The sequence below is a fragment of the Natator depressus genome, chromosome 8 (genome assembly GCF_965152275.1).
Source record: "Natator depressus isolate rNatDep1 chromosome 8, rNatDep2.hap1, whole genome shotgun sequence".
In the NCBI taxonomy this organism is placed as follows: domain Eukaryota; kingdom Metazoa; phylum Chordata; order Testudines; family Cheloniidae; genus Natator; species Natator depressus.
The window spans coordinates 72,812,570-72,831,415 of NC_134241.1; the positions used below are offsets into that span (position 1 = coordinate 72,812,570).

General features: G+C 42.2%; 1 protein-coding gene across 1 annotated transcript in view; it reads left to right on the forward strand.

Moving 5' to 3' along the window:
* ABCA4 (ATP binding cassette subfamily A member 4) overlaps positions 1–18,846 on the forward strand; it is a 104,614-nt gene that overhangs the window by 14,534 nt on the left and 71,234 nt on the right. Inside the window, exons 5-11 of the mRNA XM_074961300.1 lie at positions 409–536; positions 5,778–5,975; positions 8,820–8,909; positions 9,322–9,562; positions 11,387–11,526; positions 12,651–12,767; positions 13,650–13,847. Of these exons, the coding sequence (XP_074817401.1) occupies positions 409–536; positions 5,778–5,975; positions 8,820–8,909; positions 9,322–9,562; positions 11,387–11,526; positions 12,651–12,767; positions 13,650–13,847 (1,112 nt within the window). The remainder of the gene's footprint in view (positions 1–408; positions 537–5,777; positions 5,976–8,819; positions 8,910–9,321; positions 9,563–11,386; positions 11,527–12,650; positions 12,768–13,649; positions 13,848–18,846) is intronic.

The window sequence follows — 18,846 nt, forward strand, 5'->3', positions numbered from 1 at the left end:
AGTTGTTTACCTTGAGGAGCTTTTAAAAGCCGTGCTCAACTATGGGGAAGGCCCTCTTACTGCTTTTAGGGGCTACCTTACTTTTGTCTCATTCAAAGTGCAGGGGACGGGGGAGATGTCAGGTTGGCATGTGTGTGTGTTTTTAAATATGTATGTTCATTAAGGGCCCCCACTTTTTCCCCCATAATTCAAGCACTGTTTAGGAGATCTGATTTTCAGATGGTGGCTGCTCAATATTTTCTGAAAACAAAGCGCTATTCAGGTGTCTCATGGTGGACCTCAAAGTCACTAGTAACTATTGAAAACCTTGGCCAAAGCATACAGTTTCCATGGGTCTAAGCAGGGCATTCTTTAATTCACCTTGTCCATCTTCTCAGTGCTCTTTACATTGCTTCCCTCTGCATTCAGGAAGAGGGTTAAGAATCCGAGACTTCTTGAAAGAAGAGGAGACTCTGACGTCCTTTCTGCTGAATGATGCTGGCCTCTCAGACTCAGTGGTTTTCCAGCTGATTAATTCTCAAGTGCGCCCTGAACAGGTGGGTTGATATAGGCTATGTCTACACTTACAGCAACAGGTAGAGTACATACACTGCAAATGCCCCCAGCAGTGTAGATGATGAGGCACTGCTTAGTTGAGAAGAGTAAAGGCATGCCAGAACCCTAGCATGTATTCCCTACATGGCTCTCTACATGCCTAAGCAGTGTCTCCCCTGTCTATACTGCTGTTTTTAGTAGTGTAGTGTCCTGGAGCCTTTCACTACCACACATGTAGCTACACAACAGTGTGGACGCAGCCTGCCTTTCACTGTGCCATGTAGCTACCTGTACCCTACCCAGTGTAGACAAGGCCTTTTAGTATAACAGCAGCCACCTGCTACTGCAAGGCAGTTATCTGTGTGGAGTGGAATCTTTGTACATTTAGGAATAAAAAGCTGCCCAGCTGGAGGCACCAGATGGGTGATAGCGCCTCTTCCCCCTTCATTAGTTTTTCCAGAATCCAGACTTATTTTGGCCTTAAAAAATACCTGGGGTATGGACTTATTTTGGCCTTAAAAAATACCTGGGGTATGGACTGAACCAAGGCACTATGGGTTTGCTGCCTGCATTACTCCAAAGCAGCTGAGTTCATATCTGGTAGCTACACTGCCTAGCAATGAATCTGGCCCTGTGATCAAAGACTTGGCTCAGGAACATCATGCAGCTGTGCCCCATTTTAACTCAACAATGTGGTGAGCAGCAAGAGAGAACTCTGTGGGTAGAAATGTTTAACTTCACTTCCCTGATGTCAGATGGATCACACAGGGGCTTTATGGCACTGTCTCGTGGAGAAAGATGGGAGCAGTGAAAAGCAGACCAGCTGTCCTGGATCCTTAATGAATAATAGATCTACTCAGAAAATTCACAGTGAAAATTGCAAGTCAGATCATTCCTGAGGTAGCTACTCAGAGGATTGTATGTGACTAAGTCCAGGCTGTCTTTGGCCTTCTATGTGCCAGTGGCTGGGGAGCTCTGAGAGGAATGCTGTGCTGATGAATGAACATTGCTGAATCAGACCCCTGGGATTACTGCTCTCCATGCTGTGTGTGTGGGGGGGCGGGGGAGGGAATAATTCAGGCTGAATGACACAATTCTTCTTTTTCATTGTCACATAAAGCACAAATGCTGGAAATGTGTGGGCCTGCTTGTGGCCAGCAGGAGAGGGGGTTAATGAACTTGCATTCACTTCTTCTCAGACTTTACAGGTTCTAGCTGGTGTGACTGGTTGCCAGATTACTCATCCACTACAGGGCTGACTAGAGCTACGGGAAGCTCCCTCACCCAGTGAGCCCCCCCCACACCCAGCCAGATCCATAGCTGGTGTAAAGTGGCATATCTCAGCTGACCTCAATGCCACTTTGTCAATTTACACCACCTGAGGAGCTGAAAAGCTAGGTCTCTCTAGTGCTTCTGAAGTAAAAATACAGAAAAGGTCCCCGTTGGGGCTCACTTCACATTTTCTTTCACTCCTCATCCCCCTCCTAGGTCTGCTATCCTAAGGAAATGACCCATTGTTGACTGGTTGTTAGTAGTGGGTTCCCAGGTGCCTTTCCTTATCTAGTATTGAAAACAGTTTGGCTATATACAGGGCCAAAATATTTTCAACACAGCTGCAGAAAGCATGATCCTGACTTCCTGTAACGTGGATATCTGTCATGCTTTCTGTAATGGTGTTGTGAAAAGTTTGGCTCTTTCTACATCAGAATCCGAACCATTTTTAACACCAGCTGAGGAAGAGCCAAAGGAAACCTGTTGTTGACCATGAGCACTGGTCAGGAATTTTCCAACCAAATACTTTTTAATTGGAAAATGCCAGTTAGAAGAAACGAAAATGTTTTGCAGAAAACATTCTGAATTTCAACAAGCTCTGTTGACAGTCATTGTAGATTTCCATGGGTACAGTTTATTTCTAGGCTTTTGGCACTAGTCACTGTAGCAGCCGCTCATCTTACAAAGGTTAATTTCACCCTGTGAGGTAGAGCATGTATTAGCCACACTTCACCCATCGTGAGCTGAGACACAGGGAGATTAAGGGCAGGTCTACACTTAAATTGCTGCTTCTGCGCAGCTGCACCAATGCAGCTGCACCTCTGTATCATGTAAGAGAAGACGCTCCTATGCCAATGGGAGAACTTCTTCCATCAGTGTAGTTAATCCACCTCTCCAAGAGGTGGTAGCTACATTGACAGGAGAAGCTCTCCCATTGATGTAGCCCTGCCTACATGGGGTGTTAGGCTGGTATAACTATGTCGCTCAGAGGCGTGGATTTTTCACACCCCTGAGCGACTTAGTTATATAGGTCTCTAGTGTAGACCTGGCCTAAGGCTGTAATTTTCAAAGGGCCTGTGGGAGTGACTTTCAGTGGGAATTGCATGCCTCACTCCCATAGGCCCCTTTGAAAAATGCAGCCCATGTAACTTGCCCCTGCTGGAGAAGGGGGTAGAGCCAGGACTAGAATACAGATCTTCTGAGTCTTGCTACAGAGGCTTAATCACAAGACCATATGTCCTCTCAAGGATCTTCTGCTATTCCAGATCTGGATCTTTTACGCATATACATAGTTAAACGCAATCTCTCCCTCTCTTTCCTCCAACCTCAAAGAAACTTGTTAACAAGAGTCTCACTCCTTGGCAAACAGCTAGCTGCTGCTCTAGCTCCAACCTCCTACCATGCTGGGTGTGCAGGAAATGACACACTGAAATGAAAGCAAAAACTGATCAAAAAGCCTGCTAGTTGAAAAATAGTTTGTACTTCAGCTTGCATGTTCTGGCTAAACAGTGACACTGATAAAATTAGTAGAGTTTTCCTCTAAAGAGTTGCTTTTGGGTTGCAGCACAGAAAAAGATAAGCAGCTTAGAAAAGGTTGGCTACAGCCCACATTGTAGAACAACTTAAAAGGGTGGAGACTGGGTGTTTTTCTAACCTCTTCTGTTCCTGGGCAGTCTCACAGGGCAGCTACATTGTGTAAATAAAATAACCTCTTGCTGTTCTGCGATGAATCCCTATCAGTAACATCCACGTCATGGTTTCCTCACTTGCTTTACAAATCCAAACAAAGCATTCTTACAAGCCATCAGTGCAGCTCACTTTGAGCCTGGAACTTAGGTATTGCCAACCCCAAGCCAGGCATCTGGAGCACTTGTGAAACACTTTGAATACATCTACACTGCCTTGTAAACTGGGGCTTAGACTCAGGTTTGAGCCCAAACCCCCGCTACCGTACACACACAAATCTTCTGACTCGGGTCGTCAACTTCTCAGAACAGGATTGACTGGAGTGGCGGGGAGTCCCACTGTGACTTCTGTCCAAGCCCTGTCATCTTGTAGTGTGGACATAGCTCAAGCCACAGACCCAAGTCAGTAGTAGTGCAGTATAATGCGTTAGCTTGGTTGTGAGACCCAGGTCCAGCAATTGTATACCCAAGTTTTCAATGCAGTGTGGACACTTAAGCATGGACTTGGAAACACTGTCTCCACAAGCACAGGTCCCACAAACCCGGGTTTACAATGTAGTGTAGATATAGCTCTTGTGTCCACATTCAAAAATGCTGTCTGTGCTTCCCAAGCTTTGAGCAAATGCCTTCACCACAGTGGGTTAATTCAGTCAAACCGGAACAATCCAACTTTTAACTTGTTCTCACCCATCCCTCTTTGGATTTTGCCTGAAAAACACAAACCAAACTTAAAAGTCCAGTCAGTATTGACATGTCTTCTGTTGCTTTCTATCCTCTCCCTTACTATCAGAGTTGTGCTAATAATATAGCCATGAGTCCTTAGAATCTGGCTCGCATAGTGTTAATGAGTTTAGGCATCAGTATAAAGTAACTTTGCAACAGCAGATCACCCCTAGGGGACATCACATGGCACAGTCACAGGCCACACTCCATTGATCTGTCATATTTAACTTTTGAAGATTGATCATCTAATGACGAGATTATCACTGCTGCAGATTAGCCTGAAGCAGTGCCATTGCAGAGTGTGCTTATCCCAGCACAGTTCCCTTAGAGGGAACTGTGCTTATCCCAGCACAGTTCCCTTAGAGGGCGAGAGCCTATCCTTCCCATAGTGCGATGGGCAGGGCCAGTTCTAGGGTCCCATTTGGGGCGGTGGGAGGGGAATTGGGTATTTGGGGGGGCCTCTGGATATTCCTATTTAAAAAAACAAACAACCTTCAAGGTGTGTAGGAACTAGTTAGGCCCCAGGGGAAAATCTTGGATTTTAAGAGTTTAAAAAAGTAAAATTTGGCTACTGTGTCAGGATTTTGCTGTGATTTATAGTTTATATCATGGATGAGGATTGTACATACTGCACATATTTTGGCCTTTCTGACAATAATTTGGGGGCCCTTGAAGATCGGGGTGGGGGGGAATGTCTCCTTAGATCCTGTGTGATGCCAGGCCTAGCTATGGGTATCGCATTGTCTAATAACTTGAATTGCACACACACTCAAAATATAAGCAGTCATTTAAAATATTAATTTTAGTTGTGTGCTGTATTTCATATGTGAATGTTGTTTTAATTGTGTCATTTGACACATTCCCTACAGCCTTGTTTACACACACAAGTTGTGATGCTTTAATGTACTGGCACAGTTAAAGTAGCACAACCCTCCTTGTATGCACACAATAACCTATATCTGCATAAGGAACCAGTATAACTGCAGCCACACTAGGACTTGTACCACTATAACTATTTTGGTAAAAAGTCACCCCTAACTGAAATAATTACAGTGGTACAAAATATGTGTGTAGACCAGACCTTCGTTGTCATTGGAGGTTTGAGAATCAGAATAGGGTTGGCCCTTTGCTCTCTGGTCAGCCAGGGTTAGGAGCATGCTTGACCCATACCAAAGGTAGAGCCACATGGCATGTTTGGCAGGTTCCGGGGCAACACTGACACACACGTGGGAGCCACATTCATTCCTCCTTAGCCAGCAGGATGACTGGATATGACACAGGCCCTTCTTGAGGTGGTGGGGAGGGGCAAGAATACTTCTGTCTCTGAAAACAACTTGGATTCCCCAGTGAGAGGAGAAAAGCCTTGTCTGGGGAGGTGATTACACATGACATCAATTGGCGGTCACTCGAGGGCTGTGGCTTCAGATGGCTGTGTCACCCTACAGTCCATGAAGGCATTGGTAGGGTCTAATTGTAACCACCAAGGCATTAGTATTGTCTCTAGTTCTTATTGAAAAGCCTGAAGGTTCCACAATGATAAAAGTGAATTGCTTTTGGCTGCAGTTTGCCTATGGAGTCCCTGACTTGACTCTGAAGGACATCGCCTGTAGCCAGACCCTACTCAACCGCTTCATTATCTTCAGCAGCCAAAGGGGTATGCATGCTGTGTACAATGCAATGTGTGCCCTTTCCCAGGAGAACCTACAGCAAATAGAAGACTCCTTGTACGCAAATGTTGATTTCTTTAAGCTTTTCCAGCTGGTGAGTACTAACACAAATCTGCCTGGCGTGTGTTGTTTCTGGTATTCTACTTCAAGGATTTTCTTTGCATTATAGCACCCATGTTCTAAGCAGACATTTACATTTTTGCTAGGGCAGATAATTAGGTTACTGGTTATAAGTAAGGCTAAGATTTAGTCACAGGTAATTTTGGTAAAAGTCATGGACAGGTCACGGGCAATAAATAAAAATTCACAGCCTGTGACCTGTCCATGACTTTTACCAAAAATATCCCTGACTAAATCTCTACTTCTGGGTTGAGGTCTCCCTGCTCGCCAGCAATATAAACATTAAATAATAAGTCTGTCTAATATATCTGAGTTTTCTCAAGTGTAAAAGTCCCTCTTCAAGTCAAAGCCCATCTCAACATTGTTTAGCCGCACAGAGTGATTCTGTGTAATAAACAAACATTCTTTGCCACAGGTACTTTTGAAATGCGCTTCTTTGCTGCCCTGGAATTGATTCCACTTACACGTTTATTGTTTAAATCTGTGAACATTAAAATTGAGGGGTGTGTATGTATTAACACACACATGCATGTGTCTACACAACCCTGTGGCTTGCTGGTGGCAATGAAAGCAAATCACAGTTCTGATAGTAAAATGGATGCAGAGTAATAAGATCCCTTCCTTTGCTATCTGGGCTTGTTTCGCTGCAGTGAGGAAACTGAGCCTCTTTCCAGAGCATTGCTGTTATTGCAGCTGGTTGGGTAGTTGTCATGTTTTCTCCATTTCAGATGCTCGAGTTATATGAAGTATAAACACAAAGATAAAGTTATTTAATATCTTAACACAGCTCAGGGGGGAATTACAATTTTACTCAATGCAGAATCAGTTGCTCACTGAAATACAAAAATCCACCCTGATCAAGTGTTTCTTCACCTGCTTCATGTGTACTCAGTCTTGCTCAATGCAGTATCAAGTGGATTAACATGGAACCACTTGGATTAAGAATATCTGTGAGTTTGACACTGGCTCTGTTTGTCTTCACTGCCTTAGGCCACTCTGTATCATATGGCCATGTGGTTACACTTGTACAACATAACCCACCACATATCTAACGGCTTGGCTACACTTACATTTTATTGTGCTCTAACTTGCTGGCTCGGGGGGTGAAAAATCACCCCCCTGAGCACAGCAAGTCAGAGCACTTTAAAGCACTAGTGTAAACAGGCTTCGAGAGCTGGGAGCCAATCTCCTCATGGGGGTGGATTACCAGGAGCCCTGGGAGAGCTCTCTCCCAGTGCTCGCGGGCGACCACACTCACACTTCAAAGCGCTGCCGCTTTGCATTTTCACACTCACTTTGCACAGAAGTAAATGACTGCAGAGTGCAAGGCAGTGCAGAGTCAGCCAGCCCATTGGGAGTAAGGTTTCCAGAATTGGGCCCTGTATTGGCTCAAAGAATCCCTTCCATTCTGAAGGGCTCCATTTTCTAATGATGTCACCTTCTCTCCCAGTGAAACTGAAAATGTTTGGACAAATTTCCATCCCACTCTGTGCTGCAACTCCTAGTACATTGGGGTTCAGTAAGCTGCTATAGAACTGTGCTTTATGATATTTGGGGTGGGAGAAGCTCACTGCCTGCACATGCCCTGCTCCCCACCAGTCCTGTCTCAGCCCCATGCTGTGGTAATGTAGGAGGATGTCAGTGGGGAAGAATTTTCCTCCTAGTGAATCATTCAGTTATTCCAGAGCACATCTATTTAGAAGGCTTTCTGTGATATATGAATCGTATCAGATGCATCATGCTGGAAATATTTAAAAACAGTAATTAGCACACACATGCATTGCTCTGTGTACTATGGAGGAGGAGGTGACAATTTCTCTTCCTTTCTCCTCTGGCTAATGAAAGCTGTTTCCATGTAGGGTATTTATCCTGGGGTCTTTTCTGTTTGCTTAGGAGGAACTTTGCTAGCTTTTTGTTGCGTACACTGATTTCTGTTCAGTGTTGCAAAATCTTTTAAAGAAGAAAAGGCTGCTCTCTGGCCTTTCAGAGTTGTATCCATTTTTAGGCTCTTGGAGGCATCAGGGGAAAGTGAAAACATAATCTGAGGCAATTTTTTTAGCAAGCTCCTCCATTCAATGTAACTGACATGTTAAGGTACAAGCATGTGCTTTCCATGAAACTGCTACTTTTGTGATTTCCTGTTAGTTATCTGCAGAGTGCAGCTTCTTCTGCTTTCTTAACTACTGCCATCTGAAAGGTAGAAAGAGCATAGGGTCGGAAAGCAGTATAGACATGCAGTTCCAAAGGAACCTTTTTAAGAGACAGCCTGATTATAAAATGTAATAGTTAATTTAAAAGACCAGCTTTATATTTTGTTGTAATCCTAAAGAAAACAGAGCCACATCACTGGCATAATCTGGCCTAAAAACCCATTTTTATGGGTCCAGGAGGATAACCCCGATGCAAAGCACCTGACACAAGGGCTTTTAAGCCATTCCCCATACTTGTTGCTGGTATAGCTGAGGAAAGGGATGAAGCCAGGACTACCATGCACCACATAAATCTCCAGTTGTGTTTTCAGTGCCCCATGGCCATTTCATCCCATTGAGAGTTAGAGCAGTTAGTTACTTTACTCAGACTCCTTTCCCCCCCACATCCCAATTGTAAATAAATTGTAGCCCTCCGGGATTTTACAGTCAATAGCTGGGACAGAACTTTGAACCTTCTGCTCAAAAACAGACTCCTACCACTTGAGCTAAAGGAGAATCTACAGCCCTTTAGACAGAGCTTTCCGTTCCCCGTAGTGTAACTGGGTAGTAGACACCATTGTCCGGTTGACACTGGACTCATTTCTTCTCTATTTTTAATTTAATCACAGCTTCCCACTGTTCTAGACAGTAAGGCGCAAGGTGTTGACCTGAGATCCTGGGGGAGAGTGCTGTCTAATGTGTCTCAAGCAGTGCGAGAGGTAAGCAATCTGATAATGAACTGAATCACCCGTTTTTGGCAGTGCACAGCGCTCCTCTGCCCTTGTTTGAGCCATCAGTTTGTCTCACAAACATCTGATTTATCTGAAAGAATCCAGACTACATCAGTGGAATGGTCAAGGAGTGATGATCTCTGGAAAATACATCCTTAGTCTCTTTCCCCACCATAAATATGGGTGTAAACTTCAATGGCTATGAACCATTACAGCCTTTTTCAGTCAGGCAGAAGAGCACAAGCACCAAAACTGTCTTGTTGCCAGTGTGGGATAAAAAAAGAGAAGGCACCTTCAGGTCCCACTGTTCACCACCAGGAGGGCTGGACAATCAAGTCCTACCCATTCTGGTTTTCTTGTGGAGGGTTGCTGTTAATAAAGAAGTCTTGTTTTGCTACAGCTAGCCAGGAGGCCAAGCATTCAGGACCTTTTGTTGGTTCTGCAACCGTTTGTACAAGGTGGAGGGCCAGAATCCTTCAGCCACCTGATGAGCGCCTTGTCTAGTCTTCTCTGTGGCTATCCAGAGGGAAGTGGTTCCAGAATATTCTCCTTCAACTGGTATGAAGATAATAACTACAAAGCCTTCCTAGGGGTTGACTCCACCAAGAAGGAATCCATTTATTTTTATGACAATACAACCAGTAAGTTTTCCCATCAACTCCTGCATACACTTAAGTCTTTGGGGCTGGCTATAGCACTACAGAGTGGTGTTTTTAAGCAGTTGATTTGAACAATTAGTGCCTGGATGGTTACCCTTCACATTTGGGAACTGGAAACAGGAAATCCTATGATGATAGATCTGACCGAGGCACACTTTCATTTACAATATAGGAATGTAAGAAATGCCATATTAAATCCAGATTATTGGTGTACTGGGTCCAGTATCTGTTTCTGACAGTAGGCAGGACCTCTTGGTGAACAATTCTGGAATAACCTGCCCAAAAGGGAATTTTCTTAAGTCCATCAGTTAATGGTTGATTTATGACTGCAAGCACATATCTTCTTTTTTTTAAAAAAAATAATCCTGTGTAGTGTACTGTGGATATCCTTGTTATGCAGATAAATAAACTCCTGGCCTTAATCATATATTGTGGCAATGAGTTCCACAGTATCATATAAAAAGTATTTCTATGTATCAGTTTTAAATTTGTTGCCTGTCACTTGCATTGACTGTCCCCTTGCTTTTGTATTATGAGAGAGGGTAAATAGAGACATCTATTTTTTTACCTTCTCTACAATTCATTATTTTATATCCATTAGGCCCCCTCCTGTTTGCCTCCTGTCTAAATTTTCCCAATCTTTACAGTCTTTCCTTATACTGAAGTCTTTCCATGCCCCTAAACATTTTTCATTGCTTGTATATGAGCCCTTTCTATTTCTGCTGTGCCTTAACAGCTGTATCATAACTGGTGCTGGGTATCTTTTTGTCCCATAGAACATGGAACACGTAGCGATAGATATTGTTATTGGGTCAGTTACACCCTAGGGTCTGAGCTCCGCTGCTGTAGGATGCTTCCTGTATTTTATCCTAAACCCTGCTGCCATTTAACTCCCCTTTCTCTCTATGAATGTATAGCCACCAAGGATTATAGATCTGTCGACACATGCCCAATACTCTGCTTCCTCGGTTAGGGAACAGATGAAAGAAATGCTATCCAGCTAAATGACTGTTCTAAATGCAAGAATAAGATGGAAATTCTTTACACAGAGAGTTTAATACTGAGTTATATCTTAGGATCCAGTTGCAAACTTTTCCAGAGTTCAGGATGTTCAGTCCCAGGGCTTTTAGTTTGAACTCACCTCCTGTTAGTACCATGTGTGAATTAAACTACCATGGGCAGGCATAGAAATAACTACATACAATATCAACAACCATACAAGAAGGTAGATCATTGGAGAAAAAACTATAGATGTTAAGAAAAGAGAGAGGGGATACAAATGGGTTCTCTAGTTTCCTGCCATCCAAAATGTCCTATGAATGAAAACTAGCAAATATTGAAATTCACTGTGTCTCAGCTTCAAAACTGCTTCGTGTCTTTGTTTTAAGAAAAGGAGTACTAGTGGCACCTTAGATGCATCCGATGAAGTGAGCTGTAGCTCACGAAAGCTTATGCTCAAATAAATTGGTTAGTCTCTAAGGTGCCACAAGTACTCCTTTTCTTTTTGCGAATACAGACTAACACGGCTGCTACTCTGAAACCTGTCTTTGTTTTGCAGCCCTAAAATCTACTCAGCAAACTTTGCCACTTGTTTCCCCTGGGTAAAGATGTATTTGAGATCCCACGCTGTTGTGTTGCTTTTCAGCTACTGTGTATCTATTTAGGTACAGCATATAGTAGCCTGTTCAGACCCCAGAGTCAAAGCGGTTTGCATTTGTGATTTGGGCAGACTGAAGCCTGCAGGATGTTATAAACAATAGAGCATGGGTATGGTTACATAACATCTGTCCTAATTTTTTCCTGTAGCACCCTTTTGTAATGCATTGATCCAGAGCATGGAATCAAACCCTTTAACCAAAATAGCCTGGAGTGCTGTGAAGCCCCTGCTGATGGGAAAAATCCTCTTTGCTCCTGATTCTCCTGCTGTAAGGCAAATACTGAAGAATGTAAGAAATTCTGATATATACACAACTAGTATTTTTAACCAGCTGTCCCCCTCAGAGAATAACCCAACCATTTTGCCCTCGTGACCTTTTCTTCACAGAGTTCTTTTTGCTTTGATGTCTAGAATGAATCATAGGAAGGAAGAAATTGTGACATTCGCTGAGACCTGAAAGTCAGAGATTTCAAACCAATGACATCAAGGTTAAGATTATACTTAAGGGTAATTGGAAGAGAGGGCCTGCGTCTCCTCTCACACTAGTGGAATTAGGCATCAGTGGGATTATATTAGTGTATACCAGATCAGAATTTGGCCCACTACCTCTTTGCAAGCCTGAAACTATTCTATCTCGATGGCAAAGGAAAACCAGTTGTAAGTGAGACAGGATAATGGGAAATTACCCATAGTTCTGTGAAGATTCTTTGGCCTGAGAAGTCTTTTTCAGTGGTGATGAACAAAGTTTCGACTTTCTTCTCAGAAAAAGAAATGTATTGGACCCATTTTTTAACACTGATTAGAAACGGCAGAGAAGAGAGCAGAACATTATATGGGGTGTGGAGAAGGGGGCAGGCTGGCTGCTCCAGGGGCAAATGGAAAGGAAGGATGGTCTTGTGGTTCAGACACTGGACTGGAATTCAAGAGATTGGTATTTAAATCTCAGTTCTGCTGCAAGCTGTGGCAAGCTTCTCTGTGATTCCATTGGTAAAACTGGGTAGTAATATTTCTGTCCTCCACAGGATGTTAAGAAAAAATAAATGTTTATGAAGTGTGCAGCTATTATTGCAATTGAGGGAAGAGGGTTATATAAATAGATTTATCTATCTAGTCACACTTGCTTCTGTTAAACACACAGAAGACATGTGCTATGGGTGTCTTGGATGAGCCCAATAGAATTCAAGGAATGCCCTTTGTGAGGCGCACTCTTTCTGTCACACTCCATTGCCATAATGTCTCTTCTATCATGTTTATTGAGTTATTGTAATTAAATTAAATTACATTAGTAAGCTTTATATTGCTACAAATCATCAGGGTCAGCATCACTGCATGCATCTGACTCTGAGTGGTCTGTATGTGTTTGGGTTATCTCTCTAACATATTGATATTCCTTTCTGGTTGTTAATGCCTCAGGCAAACTCCACATTTGAAGAACTTGAGCGCCTCAGACTGTTGACCAAAGCCTGGGAAGAAGTGGGACCTCAGCTGTGGCACTTCTTTCAAAGCAGCCTGCAAATGAATATGATCCGAGTATGTTGTGCCCTGGCTGGGGAACTGTGATTAGAGCAGCGCTTCAGCTTCCTTATTTCATAGGGGATAGGAGAGTTAACTTGGAAAGTTTGGATGGAAGAACAACCTTTGCATGAAGCAATGTTATGATTCCTAAGAACATATGGGTCTGTGGTCACTGGGTTTGTTTTGCAGACTTGTCTGATATGCATTATGAAGACACTGGACCTGATCCCCAGGTCTAGCTAAGCTCTGCTTGGTGCAGGAAATGAAAGGGAAAAGGTGGTATTATGCTTCTTTTATACCCACCTGATCTTTGGGTCAGCCAGGGGTGGTTTGATCCCTTGCACAACTTAGAGCAGTCTCAGGGCTGCTCCAAGTTTCACCCAGCTGCCCCTAGCCCCAAGGTCCATTCTGGCAGCTGGGGATAGCAGCTCGGTAGCCATGTCCTCTCACTTCTGGCAAAGTCCCCTATATAGGGGCCTGCAAGGAAGGATTCTGCAAAAGTTACTGTTTACATCGGCAAAAGGATCAATATGCTGGGTCTCCTAAAGTCCAGAGCAAATGGTTAGGTAACTCATATAGCTTAGATATAAAGAGCAATTCATTTGAGAATTTGAGAATTGCTGTGTTTGTTTGAGAGCTGTTTTCTCTGCATGTGGAACTGATGTTTCAGACGTATTCCGAGCCTTGTAAAGAGGAATAGAATTAAGGATCAAACAAGGATCTGTTGCTTGTAACTCTCCCTCTTAGATGCCTTTTTACAGACATAACTCCGTGGCCTACGCTTTCCCGTTAATTGGGGACTCAATAGGATGGCATGTAAACCTTTCCAGCTAGAGTGGGCTTGTTCTAAAGCACGTAAAGAGCGATGTAGTAAATCAGAACTGATGTGCTTCCCAGAACACTCTGAAGAACCCCACAGTGAGACACTTCTTGAATGGACAGCTGGTTGCTGAAGGTTTAACTGCTGAAGATGTGATCAACTTCCTCCATAATGGATGTCCAGAGAACCGCGAAGAGGGTGTGGCAGACTTTGATTGGCGGAATATCTTCAATGTCACAGACCAAGCTTTGCGTTTGTTTAATCAGTATTTGGAGGTAAGGTTGGAACATTTATTAGGTGATGGGCACCACTGGAAATCCTTAGAGAGAGACTATATCAGAGCATCATCATCAGTGCTTAGACGCTATGGGTGCTAAGACAGAGAGATTTAAATCACAAGGTATTTCAGTTATTTCACCTTACTTGTTTTAAAATAATAAAGTGACAGAAGAATAAATGCCTTACTCTGATAGGGAAACTTTCATCTGATGATCCCCACAGGCTTTATTAAAAGTATTAGTTGAGTCTGGAAACATACACAGGAGACAGAAAAATGTCGTCATTGCCATTTTACAGAAGCGGCAAGTGACACACACACAGGGGGAATTTCAGAACGCCTACCATTGGCTTCAGAGGGAGCAGGGTTCTGAATATTTTTTAAAATCCCACCCTGAGTTTAACCACTGGATCCAAAGCTCACTAAAAGTCAATGTTTCCACTGACTTTAATGGGCATTGGATCAAGCCCCATGTGAATTGCCCAAGGTCAGATGGGGAGTTGGTAAAAGAGCTGAGAATGGAACTCAGGAAAAAGACCCCTGGACTTCCTTCCCTAGAAGCTACTGTTTATGTAGATTCTAAAAGATCTAGCAGGTGTAACAGTTTCATTCTCAAAATGATTTTTGCATTGAGACAAACCACAATTTCAGTGACTCTTTTCCTTTTACTTCTTATTTAGGAAGAAATACTAGCTCTGGGAAATTCATCACTGCACAATACTGATGCTTTTTCTTTAGATAAAAAACAAAAGTTAATAGCTTTTTTAGCATCACTTGTGGCCACAATGATATCAGAAGTGTGAAGCATTAGAGCCCTTTCTACAGCTCCTCTCCCCCTGCCCCCCCCCCCCCAAAATGCATTAGGCAGTTAGAGAGATGAAAACAGACAGGTGCCTGCCCCAAAGAGTTTATCACCTAATGAGATAACATACAAACCATGGATGTATCTGGGAGGGGCAGGGAGAGCATGAAAACACAAGGTGATAATTCGTTGTAAATTCTCTTCCCTGTTGTTATTTTTAACCCTGGGCTCTTTGCCTTTCTCTTAATTAACTCATAGTCATTTGGTTTTTACCAGTTTAATTCTTATTTTTATTCCTCTCTTTTTGTTTATTTTTTAAAACTTCACTTTGCTTCATTTTTCTTTAACTCCTGCCTCTTTTATTTAATATAACATATGGGTTATTTCATTATTTTGCCTTTTTCTTAGGACAAATACCAAAATCAACTTTCCCTCCCTATTGTCTATATAAATAACCAAACCACTCTGCCCTCCTCCTCATTACTAGTATTATTTATACATGGGAGCAACCATAAAGTGCGAGCTGCTTTCCAAACATCCCAGGAGTTTACAGACTACCCAGAGCAGCTTATGTTCTAAAGACTGTCCAGGCGTCCTGTCGCTATGAAGCCTACCTCTTCCCCTCCTCTTATCCACCTTGTTCTATGTGTGGTGCAGTTACATCACACACTCGAGAGAAAAACATTTAAAAAGCCATTCAGATGGTTGCCTATCATGGACCCAGAACCACTTCATTTCTGGAAAAATCCTTTAGCATCTAATAGGGAATCAACCAATGGGGTTCTAGAGAAATTGCTCTAATATGTTTAGAATTTAACAGAGAATGATCTTCTTTCTATTGGTTTTTGACCATCCATGGTACTGTGTAATTCTCTAAAATATATAAGATGGTTCAAAGATGCTATAGAATCATCATTTTCTATTAAATTCTATGGAACTTCTCTGTAACGGGGATTCAGAGCAGAAAGCTTTAAAATAAAACCAGAATTATAATTATATTTAAAGATTGCTAATACAACAGAATGTTACAAATATTCCCCAGATAATAGTACCTAAATCTGAAGGCTCTAGTTAGAGGTTTATATATGATCCTGTGCGTAATGGGCAGTAGCCAGAAGGAATCACAATTCAGATGGTCATACTAAGAGAATGCAACTGTCCTGCTCTGCTTCTTCCCAATCAGATTTAATTATCGCTTTAAAAAAATATAACACTGTATTCTACAGGAATCAGTCCAAACACAGCAGCAGCACCATTGTGGATTATACTACTTTCTCATGTAAGGGATCTCTCCATGCTCTTTTGTAATTCAGATTATAAAAGCACCCCTGCACCTTTTTATGGTATGATGACAAACTATCACACCTGAACTAGCAGAGGGACTGATGGGCAGATTTTCTAAAATGATTTCCATTTTGGGGTATCCAAAGTGTTTCAGTCCAGATGCCCTGCAACAAAGGGACCCAAAATGAGTGGCCACTTCTGAAAATATGGCTGTGTACCATTTCGTTGTCCTAGAGCTTCCATTCTCTAGGACTATACTGAGGCCACTCATAGGCACCGAAGAGCAAGTTCGGTGCAATTTTGCTAGGTAAAGAAAGAGCTAATAGTGTTTTTTACGTTCCCTTTCTCAGTGACACGCCAATGGCTGTGTAATAGCCCATATCTGTTCTTTTCACTTCCAGAGCTAAAGGTAACATGACACATTCTCAGACAGGTCCTTTGAGAAGCATTATAATCAGAAGTTGATTTGACTTGAGCAATCTAAGCTTAATGATAGGTTCAGAATCCTATTAACTGAGTTAACAAATCATGCAAAGGTGTTATTTTCAGTCATGGGGGCCAGGCTGAAGGGTGTGTCAATTACTTCCCCAGCATTTCTAGGAATGGCCTTGATGGGCCTCTAGCTTCCTGGGTGTAGGCAAAAGGGGTAAATAAGGCTAGCTGGAATTAAACAAGAGATGGGTATGGGTATGGTTGGGTGGGGTGGGGTGGGGTGGGGTCTTAATGAGGAAGGGAGAAAAAGAAATAAAATACAGACTCTGATTTGTAAATTTTTGAGCACAGGTAAATATGATGGGCTCAACCCTGGGGCAGAATAGGGCTGACAATCTGAAGCCATTGCCCATGGTAATAATACTTCTGTTTATATTACCTTCCCCCTGAGGATCTGTAAGTGCCTTACAGATGTTAATTACATCTCACAACACCACTAGCAGTTAAGAAAGCTGAAGCACAGAGAGGCTAAGTGAGTATGACTTGCCTGAGGTCACACAGAAAGTCTGTAGCAGAGCAAGGAATAGGACCCAGGTCTCCTGATTCCCAGTCCTGTGCTTTAACCACAAAGAAAGACTGTCTCTTCTATCAAAGAAGTCAGGAAGTGAAGGCCTAATCAGCTTTGTCCTATCTAGAGCTATCACAACAGAGGGAGAGAGAAGCTTTTGCATATTTCAGAGTGGTAGCCATATTAGTCTGTATCAGCAAAAACAATGACTTTTGCATATGACCATATTACCTTTACTTCTGCTCTTTGCACTGTGTTAGCAGAGTAACTTATCATGCATGCTGACCGGTAATACTCTGCTTTCTGTGGGGCCTGCACTAGAACCTTCATAGCCAAGGCAGTAGCTGTGCCTTGCAATCATGTACTTTTGTATTCTAGTGTCTTTTAAGTTTGCTATTTACATAGAGCCTGTGGTATTTGGAGATAAGATGAGATAAAAAGGGCCAAACAGAAAATGAACTTATTCTACCATAGTGACACAAACACACAAATTATTCTCTTCATCCGTTAGTGTTTCTTTTCGGTATAATTAATGTTAGAGGTAGCGTGGTCTAATGGTTAGAGCAAAGGTATGGGAGTCAGGACTTCTGGCTTCCACTTAATCTCTTTTCAATGGGCTAAAATATCATGACACTCAGAGAGAAATATTTATTCCAATCTGGGCTGGGCAACCCAACCTAGATTCTATTCCCATCTGAAAATCAGGCCATTTCTGTGTCTCAGTTTCCCCACCTGGAATAATACCTACCAGAGAAGTTGTGTGGCTTATTAAAAGTTTGTAAAGCACAATATGTTAATTAATGTTTCTAAAGCACTTGGTGATACTTGTATAAAAGATGCTATCCGAGTGCAAAGCTACAAAGTAATAACACTGGTGGTTTAAGTGCCTCTTTTGTTGTTTTACTGTCAATTAAAAAAATATTACCACACATAACCCCTAAATGTAAAATAGTCTTTCAGAATATTATCAGCTGTAGTAATGCAAGAACCTTAATTCTGTTACAAGCATTCTTCAGATTTAAAAAAAAAAAAAAGCAAAATGTAATTCACAAGATGGAAAAGTTAAACAAAGGAGTCTTTACATTTCAAAGATGTCTGCCAGTTAAATAACAAGTTGTCTCTATGAGCACTTTGATGTAGAGTAATTGTTGGTTATTGACCTGCAAGAGATGATCAAAAAGATAAAATCAAACAAGTTAGCCTCTTGGCGTTCTGTGAAGTAATTGAATACATTTCTTCCCAGTCAGTTTAGAGGCTAAATACAGCTATTCTCTGTGCTAGAGTCTCACTGATTTTGGAGTCGAGGCTCAAAATACAAACTTGGGACTGCTAAACACTGAGGATGGAGTGGAGGTTAAGGATAATCTAGGCATGGTCCAATATCTAAACAAATACTTTGCCTCAGTCTTTAATGAGGCTAATGAGGATCTTAGGGATAATGGTAGCATGACAAATGGGAGTGAGGATATGGAGGTAGATACTCGCATATCCGAGGTAGAAGCGAAACTCGAACAGCTTAATGGGACTAAATCAGGGGGTCCAGGTAATCTTCAACCAAGAATATTAAAGGAATTGGCACATGAAATTGCAAGCCCATTAGAAGAATTTTTAATGAAATCCGTAAACTCAGGGGTTGTACCATACGACTGGAGAATTGCTAACATAGTTGCTATTTTTAAGAAAGGAAAAAAAAGTGATCTGGGTAACTACAGGCCTGTTAGTTTGACATCTGTAGTATGCAAGGTCTTGGAAAAAATTTTGAAGGAGAAAGTAGTTAAGGACATTGAGGTCAATGGTAAATGGGACAAAATACAACATGGTTTTACAAAAGGTAGATCGTGCCAAACCAACCTGATCTCCTTCTTTGAGAAAGTAACAGATTTTTTAGACAAAGGAAATGCAGTGGATCTA